Source organism: Vulpes vulpes, chromosome 8 (genome assembly GCF_048418805.1).
Source record: "Vulpes vulpes isolate BD-2025 chromosome 8, VulVul3, whole genome shotgun sequence".
Taxonomy (NCBI): domain Eukaryota; kingdom Metazoa; phylum Chordata; class Mammalia; order Carnivora; family Canidae; genus Vulpes; species Vulpes vulpes.
In genome coordinates this window covers 101,256,262-101,270,286 of record NC_132787.1, presented here as the reverse complement: position 1 = coordinate 101,270,286, position 14,025 = coordinate 101,256,262, and the positions used below count along the sequence as shown (strand labels likewise).

The 14,025-nt window shown below is 49.7% G+C and overlaps 1 protein-coding gene and 1 long non-coding RNA gene across 4 annotated transcripts in view; one reads left to right on the top strand and one right to left on the bottom strand.

The window, feature by feature from the left end:
* LOC112910732 (uncharacterized) overlaps positions 1–14,025 on the bottom strand; it is a 550,603-nt gene that overhangs the window by 323,923 nt on the left and 212,655 nt on the right. The window lies entirely within an intron of this gene.
* LRATD1 (LRAT domain containing 1) lies at positions 7,500–12,121 on the top strand. 3 transcript variants are annotated; one of them, XM_072767688.1, is made up of 2 exons: positions 7,500–7,947; positions 8,830–12,121. In XM_072767688.1, exon 2 carries the CDS (start codon positions 8,866–8,868, stop codon positions 9,766–9,768), a length of 903 nt encoding a protein of 300 aa, XP_072623789.1. In that variant the 5' UTR covers positions 7,500–7,947; positions 8,830–8,865; the 3' UTR covers positions 9,769–12,121. The 3 variants fall into 3 exon arrangements, with proteins under 3 accessions (XP_072623789.1, XP_072623788.1, XP_025842761.1); XM_072767687.1 differs by having other exon boundaries at positions 7,522–7,877; XM_025986976.2 differs by lacking the exon at positions 7,500–7,947 and adding an exon at positions 8,060–8,370.

Below are 14,025 nucleotides of genomic sequence, written 5' to 3'. Positions count from 1 at the left end.
GAAGAAAAATCTTTTCTCCATTAGGAGGAAGTAGCCTGCTGTGCCACATGCTTCGAGAAGGCAAGTAAGATAAGGACCCTGGATCACCCATCAGATTCCGTACCAGTGGATCACTGGTCCCCCTGGGAGGAGCCGTGCGGTGCAGTGATGGCACAGGCGGGGTGGGCTGAGATATAATGTGTACTGACAACTCTTTCAAGACAGATGTGTATCTAAGAGGAGATGTATAGTCAGGAGATGTTTTCAAGATGCAAGAGACTTAAAAACATTTACATGCAATTGGGAAGGAGCTAGGAGAATAAGTAGGATTATAAATGCTGATGAAGAGGGAGGTCCTCCAGGAGGCACAAAGAGAAGGCATTCAGTGCACGGGGAGATGGACTGGTCTTTGGCTGAAACGGCCCAGAAAAAGAACTGTGCTAACAGGAAATTCAGAAGCAATACGAATGGCAGAGAAGCTGTGCTTTGCAGAGACAACCCCAGGACTTCCATCATTAGTCAATCAACAGCCAAACAGGGTATTAACCATCTGGGAGCAGAGATTCCTTGTTGACTCAAGTTTCTGCTCTGACCACAGCCTGTTAGGAAAGTGGATGGGGTAGGAGTGGGGGCGCCTGGGTGGCTCAGTCTGACTCTTGATTTTGGCTCAGGTCATGATCTCAGGGTCATGAGATCGCCCTGCCGCTGGCTCTGCAGCGCTGTGAATGGAGCCTGCTTCGGATTCTCTCTCTCCCTCTTCCCCTCCTCACATCTCCCCACCCTCCGCTGGTGTGCGTGCATGTGCTCTCCCTCTCTCTCTCTCTCAAAAATAAAAGTGAGAGAAAAGTGGACTGGGACATGGGAGTTTAAACAACAGAAGAGAGAAATCCTCAGCTCTGCCACACAGCTATAAGACTTTTTAAAAACCACTTAACTTCACACACCTTTGAATGCAAATGGATATATTTACCAGTTTAGCACACGCAAGTCTAAAATGAGCCTTGCTTCTGTTAGAGATGGACCACAGAATGTCTAGAGGATATAATTCCAAGTATTTATTAAGTGCCTACTCTTCTAGGGCTTCACTGTACCCAAGAGAATAATTTCTTACACCTGAGAAGCGTTTGACCGGTGATGGAGATGCTGCTTCTAGAATTCTTGGGGAGCCTGTTTAAAATGCAGATTCCCAGAGCACATCCTGACAGTAAGTTGCACTAAATCTGGGGTAGAGCCTGGGAAGCTGGACTCCTACCAGGCTCCTGATGATGCCAGAGGAGCATCTGGAAACTCGACACTGCTTATCACGTAGCAAGCCTTCTCACACACCATGTAATTCAGAGCATGAGCAAGGTGTTGGGGCGCTCTGATAGGTGAAAGCTGAAACAGAGACAAACACTGACAGCTCAGTAAATAAAATGGTGACCATGGTTCATGCATGCATGGAGTCAGGCAAGGTGTATCCATGGAGGTTGTGCTATGCACCAAACCCCAGGCTCAACAAAGGGATTATAAGTTTGAACTGGATTTGGAGCTTTTCCTCAAACAATTCTTAGTTTATTAAGGAAGAAAAAACATCAACCAATGATACTAGTTCAGTCTGGTAAATGTTTTGACACATTTGCCACATCTCACGACCAGTATAATGGACATGCTCTCATGTCCTATGAGACCATAAAGGATGGTCTCCATTACAATGAGCAAGGGGACTGACACATGTGAGGGCTTGATGCTTGAACGGGTTATAAATTTTGATTAGTAGTTACATTAGGATGGCAGGGAAGGATATTCCAAACAGAAGAAAAAGCCAGCAGCATGTGTGTGATAGTGACACAGGCCTACCTAGAGCTCTCCCATCACCATCATATGGAAGTGGCCCCACGTAAAAGGCATGCACTCTCCTAAAATCTGAAAAGAACACAAAGAAATGATTAATCCTGGGCTGAGACACCTTTGTATAATTCACATCCAAGGACAGATTAAATGCACAAGTGCTGACAGTTTTGCCCAGGGAACATTTATGAGTCTTTAAAGGCAAAGGCAAAATGATAAGAAGCCACTAAAAAAAAAACAAACAAAAAAAAAAAAAAAACAAAAAACAAAAAACAAAAAAACCACACACACAACAACAAAAATTTTTTTTGGTTAAGAATGTCCAGTTATGGGAAAGAACTAGGAAAATTTGACAACATGGAATCTCAACTTAGAAGAGGGCACCTAAGAAGAACTAGAAATTTAGAGCATGAGTATATGCAGTGGGGTTAAGGGGGAGTGGGATTCTCTTTAGTCCTAGCTGCAAGGAGGTGATCCTGACATTTTTTGTGGTCAGCAGAAAAAAGTAGAAGGCAGGTAAGTTAGTCACATGCAGGTGAGTTTAGAAAAAAAAAAAAAAAAGTAGGGAGATACAGGGTAGTACCTAAAGAGACAGATGCATCCATTGCTGATTGCTTTAAATTCTGAGTGTTGGAACACGCTGGGACACGGCAGGACTTCCACCAATGGAAAGTTGATCTCCACAGTGAGAACAGACACTAAGGGAAAAATGGGAGGGAGATAGACTATTTGTCCTTCTAAGAGAATTTGAAAATAACAAAGAGTATACCCATCAGGACAGGTTCCTACTCCAACAAACAGTCACAAAACTTTGGGTGGCTTCACTCAGAAAGATTTTGTTTCCCCCTCACATCACAGTTTGATGCAGATTGTCTGGGAGTCGTTCGACGGCTCTGTTCGGGCAAGGATAGTCATCAACCGGGAGACTGGGTCCCCAAAGGGTTTGGCTCTGTAGACTTCAACAGTGAGGAAGATGCCAAAGCTGCCAAGGAGGCCGTGGAAGATGGTGAAATAGATGTAAACAAAATTACTTTGGACTGGGCCAAACCTAAGGGTGAAGGCGGCTTTGGAGGCCGTGGTGGAGGCCGGGGTGGCTTTGGAGGCCGAGGTGGTGGCAGAAGAGGCCGAGGTGGATTTGGTGGCAGAGGCTGGGGAGGCTTTGGAGGGCAAGGAGGCTTCTGAGGAGGCAGAGGAGGAGGAGGGGGAGACCACAAGCCACAAGGAAAGAAGACAAAGTTGGAGTAGTTTCTTCCATCCCTCTGTCTTTCCCTCTTCTGTTTGAAAGAAAGGGACTCTGGGGCTTTTACTCTGTTACCTGATCAATGACAGAGTCTTCTGAGGACATCCCAAGACCGTATGCAGTCCTGTGGTCTACTTGGAAATTCGTATAGATAACATTTCAAGGGAGAAACCCTGTTGGTTTTGACTGGATATTCATATAAACTTTTTAAAGAGGTGAGTCATAGAGCTAATCCTTATCTGTAAGTTTTGAATTTATATGCTTTCTTCCCATGTACAAAACCATTTTTTTCACACAATTTTTTTTTTTTTTTTTTTTTTTTTTTTTTTTTTTTTTTTTTTTTTTTTGCGTTGGGGGGTGTAAAAGAAAGCAGAATGTTTTATCATGATTTTTGCTTCAGCAACTTTGGGACAAATTAAAAGTCCTAAACTCTGGGAAAAAAAAAATTCTCCTGTTTGGGAGGAGAAATCTCCTGCTCTACTCATATTCAGGAACCCCTGCCTCCTTCCATCTAGTGGCTCTGTCATCTTTTAAATGCTTAGGACTCTACCAGGATCCTCCGCATAGGACCAAATAGGATAAAACAAGCGCACGGAAGATCATGTTAATGATTTCACTTTCAGGGGCCAAGCTTTCTAAACTTCCACGTGGCCTCATTCCACTGGTCAGACTCATTCAGATGGTGCCCGTGGAACTGGATGCTAGGCAGGGGCATGCCATTCAGCTGTGCGCCCAGAGGAAAGGCAATGGGGTTGGGGAAGCCATGGTACTGTCTCTGCCCCGGACAGGTACAGAGTGCTCTTTAGCTGAGATCTGGGTGAGTATGTTGGGGGCCTAGGGAGGTCAAGGACAGGGAAAGGAACAGTTTGTGAAAGCCTAAATGTTCAAGTACGATATGCAATTTTAAACAGAAAAAAAACAATATTTAGCAGTGTCAGAAAATAAACATTCCTTCCGTTCTTGGGCCCATTTTAAAGGATAACACTTTGACTCAAGAGCCTGATCAGTAAAATTTGGGGAAAAGCCTTTCATGTAGTGCTAAAGAAGGCAAGAGGAAAAAGAGGAAGATGATACACCAGATGGCACCAATGGAAAATGCAATATATATATATATATATATATATATATATATATATATGTATGTGCATTATATATATGCAAAAATATATATTATATATATGCAAAAGAATGATATATACATATCATATATATGATGACCCTAATCATTCCTCTGCCAACCGCCTTCTGTATATATTCCTCACAAAAGAAAATGTTCATGTAAAAATAACTCAAAATACTGCAGGACACAGGTTGTGATCAACCTCAGGGCTTTAGACATTGAACTAGTCTCCGGCTACACAGGGCCCTTGCCACCTCAACAAAGAAGCAGTCCCACACCCCAGCCAGGGACAGCGTCGGATGATCCATCCCAGGTTAGCTTTCTCCTAGGGCAGTGGACACACAGAACCGGACAGCTGTCATAACAGGTAGGACATGGGATCCACTCCCCTCTTCCACAAATAGCTAATAATAGGTAGCATTTACTGAAAGACCACTGTGTGCCAGGCAGTGTGCGTGCACGCAAGGTCTCACACACTATAACGAGACAGATGCTATTGTATCACATTTTACAGATAAGAAACTGACTGCCCAGAAAGGTTGAGTGACACACTCAAAGTTACCCAGATAGGAAACGTTGAAGGAAAATCCAAACTAATTGGCTTCCAGAGTTTGTACTTCCGATGACTGTATTTTTTTTTCCTGGAAAATGGTATTTCCTCAGTATAAAAAGGCAGGATGGGGTGAGGAATAATAGACAAAACAATTAGCAAACAATATTTTGTGATGAGAATAAAAGTTGGGTTTTCTGATGTTGGAACCCATTGAGTTGACTGGCCTATTCCTTACTTTATTATCTTTGCCATTGCCAAGAGGCTACAAAGAGTAGATGCATTTTCCTTATTTTACTTGAATTCCTCTTCCATTCCTCAGTCAGTGTGTTCTCTGCTTTATATTTCTACGTGGGCTCTCAGGCTATTTATTCTCCCTTGAGATTCCTAAAGCTGTAAGCTTTTTTACCCTGGCAGGGGGAGGGGATGGAAAGAAAATTCAAAGAGTCATGTATTGATGCTTTAGACTTTTGGCACTATATTTTGAAGCTCCGACAATATTTTTTGTTCACTGTCCTTTAGAATGTTGGGGTGCTGATAAGCAAAGAGGAAGAAGCCACTTACTCTGTAGTCTGGAACAGTAGATGACAGGACAAGTAAGACAAAACATGGCATCCCAGCAAATATGTTGTACATATTTGTGCATAAGACTTGATCTTAGGTTGGACAGAAGACTGAGAGAGAGGGAGAGGGAGAGAGAGAGACTTAGAGAGAGGGAGACAGAGAGGTGGCACCTCAACACCAAGCACTGGGCTACTTTCAAGGAGTCCCTCTCTCAGACACCAATAATGAACTCTTCAGATACTCCCTCCCAGAGATCACTAAGTCCAGTTTACAACCTGACCAATGACTCACTTCTTGATTTCTGAAGCCAGCTGTTCAATTCCCTTGACTTCGGGGCCCAAAAGAATTGTTTATTATTTATAAAGAGTATTAAAAAAAGATCATCACAACCTTTGGCTGGTTCCAAGGCTGGTAACTTGTATTCTTATAACTTGCACGCGGCCGAATTTCTGAAAAGATCTATGTATGTCAAATGTACGCAGATGGTAATTTTTTGTCTTTTTTTTTTTTAAGATTCTATTTATTTATTCATGACAGACGAGAGAGAGAGAGAGGCAGAAGAAGAAGCAGGCTCCATGCAGGGAGCTGGACGTGCGTCTCCAGGATCACTCCCTGGGCCGAAGTCGGCACTAAACCCCTGGGCCACCGGGGCTGCCCAGGATGGTCATTCTAAAACCATTTCTTTCAGCGATATTTATAAGCCACTGCATTTGGAGGCTATGGGATATATAGAGACATTAAGAAGGCAGTTCAACAATACTTAGGCAGAATTGTCTACCACAAAAGAAATAGTAATAATAAAAATGTGCCATCAGTCTTCAGGTAGCTCCTCTGGGACATCAGTTTTCCCATTTTATGAAGCAAGATTTTATTAACTCAATGAACAGTGTAGCCAGGGTAAAGACTGGCTCTGGAGGCCCATAGGCCCTAGAGAGAGAGAGATTGCTGGCACTGGTATCTGAGCCTGGCTTCCTCATCCGTGGCAGTGGGCGGTATTAGAGAATCCTCTCCAGAGGCATGAAGATGAAATCACCCACTTACACCCCTTAGCCCGGCGCCTCCCCACTGACAAGTGGTCAGGCTGTTTTCCTTCCATCTCTGTCACTGCTGATGGAACCCGTGGTACAGCCCACATTGCGAAAGAGGTCCAGGATTTAAAGTTGTGGCGAGCGCCTGCCAATCCTCCAGCTGTTCACTTTGTAAAGAGCAAGAAAGTCAACACAGGTTTGTAATTAAAAAAAAAAAGAGAGAGAGAGAGAGAGAGAGAGAGAGAGTTCTGAGAGTTCGTGCCAGCTGCCAAGGGGACACAGAGGGTGCACCCAATTCTCCCCGGGGAAAGGGCATAATAAGCTTCACCATAAAGCCCCAGGTGCCGTCTTGAAAGTAGAACCAAGTGTCTGAGGACGCTTCAAGGCTTAGTGTCACAAGCTCTTTTAAACTATTGATCTAGACAGGATGCCCTATGTATGAAAGTCTGCTTTCAACATCCAATATCCAGAACCAATTCATTCAATTACTTTCCGTCCAGAAATGCAATCGTGAAGTACGCCTGGGCCGGACACCCCTGGGCCACAAAACCAGACAAAAACCCCTAAGCAAAGGCAGCTCTGGGGCTTGGCTGTAGGCATTTGTGACGCACTCTTCCCCAGAACGTTGCAGCCCCAAAGTATAGGCCCCATGAGGTCCCAGGGGGAGGGCTGGGCCAGGCTGGGATTTTTCAGTCGCGGTTGTGGTTGTCAGGGGTGCCCCTTTGAAAGCGGGCGCGGCGCTCGGGCAGCAGCAGCGGGATCAGAGAGGAACCGGACGTCGGAGGCACCGTCTGGGAGGCAGGAGGAGCAGCCCGGGGCGCCTGGCGCAGCGGGGGAGGATGGGGGGCAGGGGCCCGCCCCCGACAACGTCGCTCCCCGCCCCGGGCCGCCCTGGGGCTCCCCTGCACCCGCAGACTCCGCATCGCGGCTGGAGTCCGCACTCCGTGGGCTCGGGAAAGCTGCGGAGGGCGCGGGGGGCGAGGGTGCACGCGCGCAGCGGCGGGGCCCTGCAGCAGCGCCGCGCCCCGGGCGCGCTCCCCGCGGGGGCTCCCACCGCCGCTCCGGGCGCTGCGCGCGCTCGGGGGCGCGGGGGCGCGGGGGCGCGGGGACCCGGCGGGCCCGGGGCGGAGCGCGCGCCGCAGCCCCGCCCCCGCTCCCCTCCCCCTCCCGCGGAGATTGACGGGGCCCGGGCGCGCGCCCCAACCAATGAGCGCGTCCCGGGGCGGGCCCTGGAAGCAGCTGCTCGGGCTACTTAGAGTCCTCGGCTGGGCTGGAGGGAAGCAGAGCGCAGTCGGGACTGGCCGGGTGCAGCGGGCGCCCCAGCCAGCGCCAGCGCCAGCGCCGAGCGGCAGGCGCACGGGCACCGCGCCGGGCACCGCACCGGGGGCACCGCGCCGGGCACCGCGCCGGGCACCGCGCCGGGCACCGCACCGTTCCGCGCGGGGCACAGCGGAGCCGCCACCCCCTCGCCGCCCAGGACCCGCTCGCCAGCGCCGCCTCCGCAGCACCCATGGGGACCAGGAGACTTTAAAGGAGTTTGGGGTTTCGGGAGCAGGGAAATCACGGGTACGGAGAGGCGGCTTTCTTTGCCTTGGAAGCGGGTTTTCTTCGTCCGACTGTTTGGACCCTGTGCCGGGTAGGAGGGAAAGGGGTCTCGTGGCCGAAAGCGGACCTCCCTTCACGACCCACGCCCGCCCCCGCACACCTCCACCGCACTGGCTCCCCCCCCCCCCCCATCTTTCCCTTTCCTCTTTGTTAGGTGATTTTTAGACAGAACGGCCTCGCCCTGGCGCAGCCCGAGCGGCTCCGCTGGGGAGAAGGCGAGAGAAGTCAGGGGCAGAGTGCACCTGCTGGTGCGGGCAGGTGTGCCCGGTGCGTGGGTGTCCGTGCCCTGGCGAGCGTGCAAGCGTGGGGGGGAGCCCTGTGTACGAATGTGGGGGTCTGACTGTGTCGTCGCGAAGGTTTGTCATTGTGCGTGTGTGACACTATCACACGAGTGTATCAGCCAGCCTGTCAGTGCCTGGACTCCTCCAAGTGAACACGATCGTGCTGGTGTCAAGTGAGTGTCTGCGAATGTGTCCGGTTGTCATTGTGCGAGGCGCTGCCAGGGGAGGGGTGCGACCTGGCGCAAAGCTGAGAGGTGGGCTGGCGAGGGTGGGGACAGAAGGGGGAGCGCTGCCTGGGCACGCTCTCCGAGGCCTCGGGCGCCCCTTCTTCCTTCCAGCCTACCCCTCGGTCCTTCCCGGGGGGTGGGGGTGGGGGTCTGTCCCCCACGGGGACCCCGCCTGCCTTTTCTCTTGTGGGAGTTGGACCAGCTCCCCGGACGGGGTCTGCTGTCGGCCCAAGGACTGGGGGCCGGGGCGGGGGAGGCTCCTGCACCTGTCCTGCCGCCCGGAGGACCGGGCGACCCCAGCAGCGGCGCCGGGGCGGGCGGGCAGGTCCCGGGGGGCACCGCACGCCCTGGAGGGGGGCAGCCCGACCCTGACCCTGTCTCTGCCTCCCGTGTGTGCTTCCGCAGATCCCCGCTCCTGGCCCTCGCCTCGCCGCGTCATTGATGGGCAACCAACTGGACCGCATCACCCACCTCAACTACAGCGAGTTGCCCACAGGGGACCCGTCGGGGATCGAGAAGGACGAGCTGCGGGTCGGGGTCGCCTACTTCTTCTCGGATGAGGAGGAGGACCTGGACGAACGCGGCCAGCCCGACAAGTTCGGCGTGAAGGCCCCGCCGGGCTGCACTCCCTGCCCGGAGAGCCCCAGCCGCCACCACCACCATCACCACCACCACCACCACCACCACCTGCTGCACCAGCTGGTCCTCAACGAAACTCAGTTCTCCGCCTTCCGGGGCCAGGAATGCATCTTCTCCAAAGTGAGCGGCGGCCCCCAGGGCGCCGACCTGAGCGTCTACGCGGTCACGGCGCTGCCCGCGCTCTGCGAGCCCGGCGACCTGCTGGAGCTGCTGTGGCTGCAGCCGGCGCCCGAGCCGCCCGCCCCCGCCCCGCACTGGGCCGTGTACGTGGGTGGCGGGCAGATCATCCACCTGCACCAAGGCGAGATCCGCCAGGACAGCCTGCACGAGGCGGGCGCGGCCAACGTGGGCCGGGTGGTGAATAGCTGGTACCGCTACCGCCCGCTGGTGGCCGAGCTGGTGGTGCAGAACGCCTGCGGCCACCTGGGCCTCAAGAGCGAGGAGATCTGCTGGACGAACTCGGAGAGCTTCGCCGCCTGGTGCCGCTTCGGCAAGCGGGAGTTCAAGGCCGGAGGGGAGGTGCCGGCCGGCACGCAGCCGCCGCAGCAGCAGTACTATCTCAAGGTGCACCTGGGCGACAACAAGGTGCACACGGCCAGGTTTCACAGCCTGGAAGACCTCATCCGCGAGAAGCGCCGCATCGACGCCAGCGGCCGCCTGCGCGTGCTGCAGGAGCTCGCCGACCTCGTGGACGACAAGGAGTAGCCGCGTGGCGCGCCGCCGGCCCCGCCCGTGTCCCCGCGCCCCGCTCCCTCCCCGCCCCCGGGCTCCCCGGCCGGCGGGCCGCGCCCCCGCCCCCTCGAGCACCCCAGGCTGCGCCCTCGCACCCCTCCGGCGGGCGGCGGGAAGTCTCGGGAGCCGGCACCGAAGGGCGCGCGGCCGAGGGCCCCCTCCCCACCTCCCCCCGGCGGGGGCGACGGTGCTGGGAACCCCTGCGTGCGCCCGCCCCTGGCGCTGTAACGGGGAGGGGGGGCGGGGGGAGGAGGAGAAGGGGCCGAGCCGCAGGGATGCACCTGTCCGTGCCCGCGGCCCGCGCGGCTCTAACGGGAACCATCACCGCCCCCAGGCGCGCGCGCACCGGTCGGAGGTGAGAGATGATCTTTGCACCGCAGAGTTCGGCCCCTGCGTGGAATGTGTCCCCACGTCGCAGGGTTTCCAAGGAATCGAGCCCGTCCCTTAGGCACTCGAGAACGAATTCCACAAGCCAGCCCCCGCCCCCCCCCCCCCCCCCGGGACTCCGGGTCACCCCGAGGCTGCCCCGCACTTTCCCAGCTCCCCGGCGCCGAGGCTCCTGACATCGCATTCCAGGCTCCGGGCAGAGCGCTAGGGTTTGCTTCCAGTCCTTTCCACCGAGGGAAGCGAACGCCTCCCCTTCACCCCCCCACCCCACCCCACCCCGACCCCGATTGCCCGTGAGCCTCCCTCGCTGGCAGGAGGAAGCCTTCGCGGCCCCGAGATGGACGTGGCGCAGCCACCTGGGGGAGGAGCGCGGGCCCCGCCCCCCGGCGAGCAGAAGGGTCACCTGGCGTCTGGGAACTTGGACTTGTGCAGAAGGTCGCTGCTTATTCTTAACCCTAGATTGCTCCCTCCGTGGGCTGCATTTCAAAAATAGTCCTATTTTTTAAAGGGTTGGAGGAGAGGGAGGGGGAAGACGTGGCAACGTTCCAGAAAACCAGCATTATTACAGCACCATAGCCAGTATGTTTAGTTTGGCTTTTCCTAACATAGAAATCTTAGAAGGCGGGGAAGTGGAAATAAAGTTTGAGAAGTGGGAGAGCAGGTTTCCAGCTGTGTCAACAAAGCCTATCGTGTTGATGTTTTTATTGACCATTTTAGCAACATGCTAATAAAATTTCAAATTGAAATTTTTATTTTCATGGCTTTAATCCATGATAGTTTAAATATTGGGGGCCATTAAGAGTGGATTTAGCTAAGAGCTTAGCTAACATTGCCTTTTCACTCTATTTTTCTCAAATCTTATGAGAATTTCTGTTTTTGAATATTAATTTTATTATTATTAATTATTATTTTTGGCTTGAAATGGCAGCCCTAGTAATGGTGAAGTTGTTAATGTGTATATTGTACTGAATTTCTGTCAGTTAAGGGGTTTACTGCTTTAGTGGAAATTGCTAGCAGGTTCCATGAGGTTTCTTTTCTCCATGTTGTATACCATTACCATTTCATATCTGTATTTCTGTTTTTCTTCCTGTCCCCTTGCTGTCCTTAAGAAAAGAATCTAGAATCGGTCGCTTTACCCCCCCTCCCTCTTTAGCCAATCCCAGAATCCATTCCTGAAAACCAGAAAGGACTTGTAGGATCAGGGCAAATGTGTCTTTTTCAAAAAAAATTACAGCTGTTTGAAACCCCTTCCTTGGGCAAGGACATACCAACTTCTCTCCTTGTGCTGCAGCCCCAGCTTGACTGTTACTTGATTCAGCGTTAGACACCTGGAGCATCAATGTCCCTTTCCAGGGAATTTGTTAAATAATGGTGTTTAGCTAATTGTTGCAAGCAATTGCATATTGACAGCTGTGATTTAGTTGGACGGCAAATATGGCCAAAGCCAGTTTCTTGGCATTTCAAAAATAATGCAATAAAAACTAGTCGAGGTTAGCTGAGACTGGAAATGCCTTTTTCATGGTGAAATGATTCATTTCTGTTTTGTTTCTATTTTTTTATTTTATTTTATTTTATTTTTTTGGTTTCCATCTTGGATTCATTCCCTGATCTTGAATCAAAAGGTCAGATCAATGAAATATGAACTAGAGTATTTTTCTTAAGCCTATTGAGTGATTTATTTTTTAAAAAATGTTTAAATGCATATGCTTTTCTTTCAGCACATACAACAGCAAAAGTTTTGTAATAACTAACTTACCTTTGCATGTATGGAGAACTGAAAGTCACTTATTTCCCTAACTTACTCCTCTTTCAGATAGCAGATGGCAGATCATAAACCGAAATTCTTTATTGTATCTACCCTCTCCACATTCTTTACTGTGTCCTCCTACTGTATCTTGGCTCTCTGCTGTATTAAATACCATCCTAAACACTTGTTCCAGCAGGACTCCTTCTTGACATTTTGTCCTCCACCTGTCACTCAGAGGGCGGAACTTGAGCAAAAGAAATGATTCGGTCGATCACACCTAATACTAACATTTATTTCCTCTGATGGCACATAATCTGATTTTTCTCTAACCGAGAGGGTCACTATCACAGTACTGGCTTAGCAGCTTTATACTTGCTGAGACTAGACTGGCAATAAAAATAAAAGTTGGGCACCCAAAGAAGTATTTATTCCTGTACTGGTCTGTTAAGGACTGGGTTGATGATAACACTGCTACAAATTCACAATAGAAAAACACTGGCTACAAGGGGAATTCCTGGTCCAGGTTAGTAACCGCCAATGGCAAAGTAATTCAAATCCTAGTGCATTACGGAGAAGATATTTTCAAGATATTATCTAATTGCTTTATCCGGAAAAAGTGTATATTTTAGGGTATTATTAGGAATGTCAGTGAAACCAAAAGGTGGAAGTTACCTGGGAAGATGGCATGGACAGACTTGATTTTTATTTTGTGTGAATAGAATACCTCCGGAATTTATCAGAGTTCTAAAAATTAAAGCCAGCAGCCTCCTAACGTTTTCATAGAGGTCAGGAATTTCGTTTTGGTTGTAGTTATCCTCAAGAGAGCAGAGCTTTGTAGGACCTTTCATGATGCTGAGTGTGGCTCAGCTGGAGGGCAGACTGTAGGCTCTCTGGTATAGAGGAAGAGACCCTGATGCCTCCATTCTTTCTCCACCCTCAGAGGCAGGCTCTGAAAAGGAAACTACTTTAAAAAAAAATAAGATAAAATAAAAACTATGGAGGAGGAGAGAGGATGAGCATATTTTAAACAAAACCAGGTCTGAAATGCTGTTACTTCCAAAGTGTATTACTTCATTAAAAAAAAAATGAAGAAATGACATATATTAAATTTATTTTTAAAAAATTAAAGTCTATCCTGAGCCAAATAGATAACATATAAGTTCCTGAATATTTAAAATGCTAAATCCCTGTCACGACTGCATTTTATGAAAAGAAAGACTAATAGTATTCACTTACAGTTAACACTTGTGCCAGATTAGAACAAACACAAAAGCACCTGAAAGTCTAATGATGTTACATGATTTTACTACCTTTTTTTTTTCTGAGTGGGAGAAGGAGAGAGAACGTGTGAGAGTGGGGGTGGTGAGAGGGGTAGAGATAGATAATCCTATTCCACACCTAGCATGGAGCTGGACTCGGGGCTTGATCTCACAACCCTGAGATCATTACGGGGCCAAAGATCAAAAGCTGCTTAACCAACTGAGCCACCCAGGTGGCCCGATTTTTCTACCTTAAAAAAAAATTTTTTTTGATGTTTCTCTTTGTGTCATGTTTCTATAGTGAACACTTCTGTTACAATAATGATTTTTTTTTCAGAAAAGCATGCTATTGGTGTTCATAAAAGTAATGAGTTATCTGAATAATCAGTATATCCTAACAGTCTTCAAACATCGTACCTTATTGATTGATTATGTTTCATGTGTGCTTTCAACATCTCTCAAAGTTCAATGTCTTAGTTGTCTAATAAATGGAGCAGGGTGAAATTAACACTAACCACACAAAATAGTAGAGCAGCCCAGGTTCCTTTTATCCATATGCATACCCTCAAAGCCTCCTGCTTTCTCGTTTTTAAACAGATGAAGAGAATCTTGTTAGGATTGGCTTTCAGAGATGATTTGCCACAGGCATAAAAGGTCTGCAGGTGAAGAGTACAGGCTTTCAAGTTTCTTGAAACATTAAGAACTGTTTTTAGAAAGTGGTTGTCTGACACCTAACTTGACTTATTTTGTTGGCAATTGCTAGCTATTGGCAGAGTGTGTGTGTGTGTGTGTGTATACACATATATACACACGTATACATTTAACATATACACACAC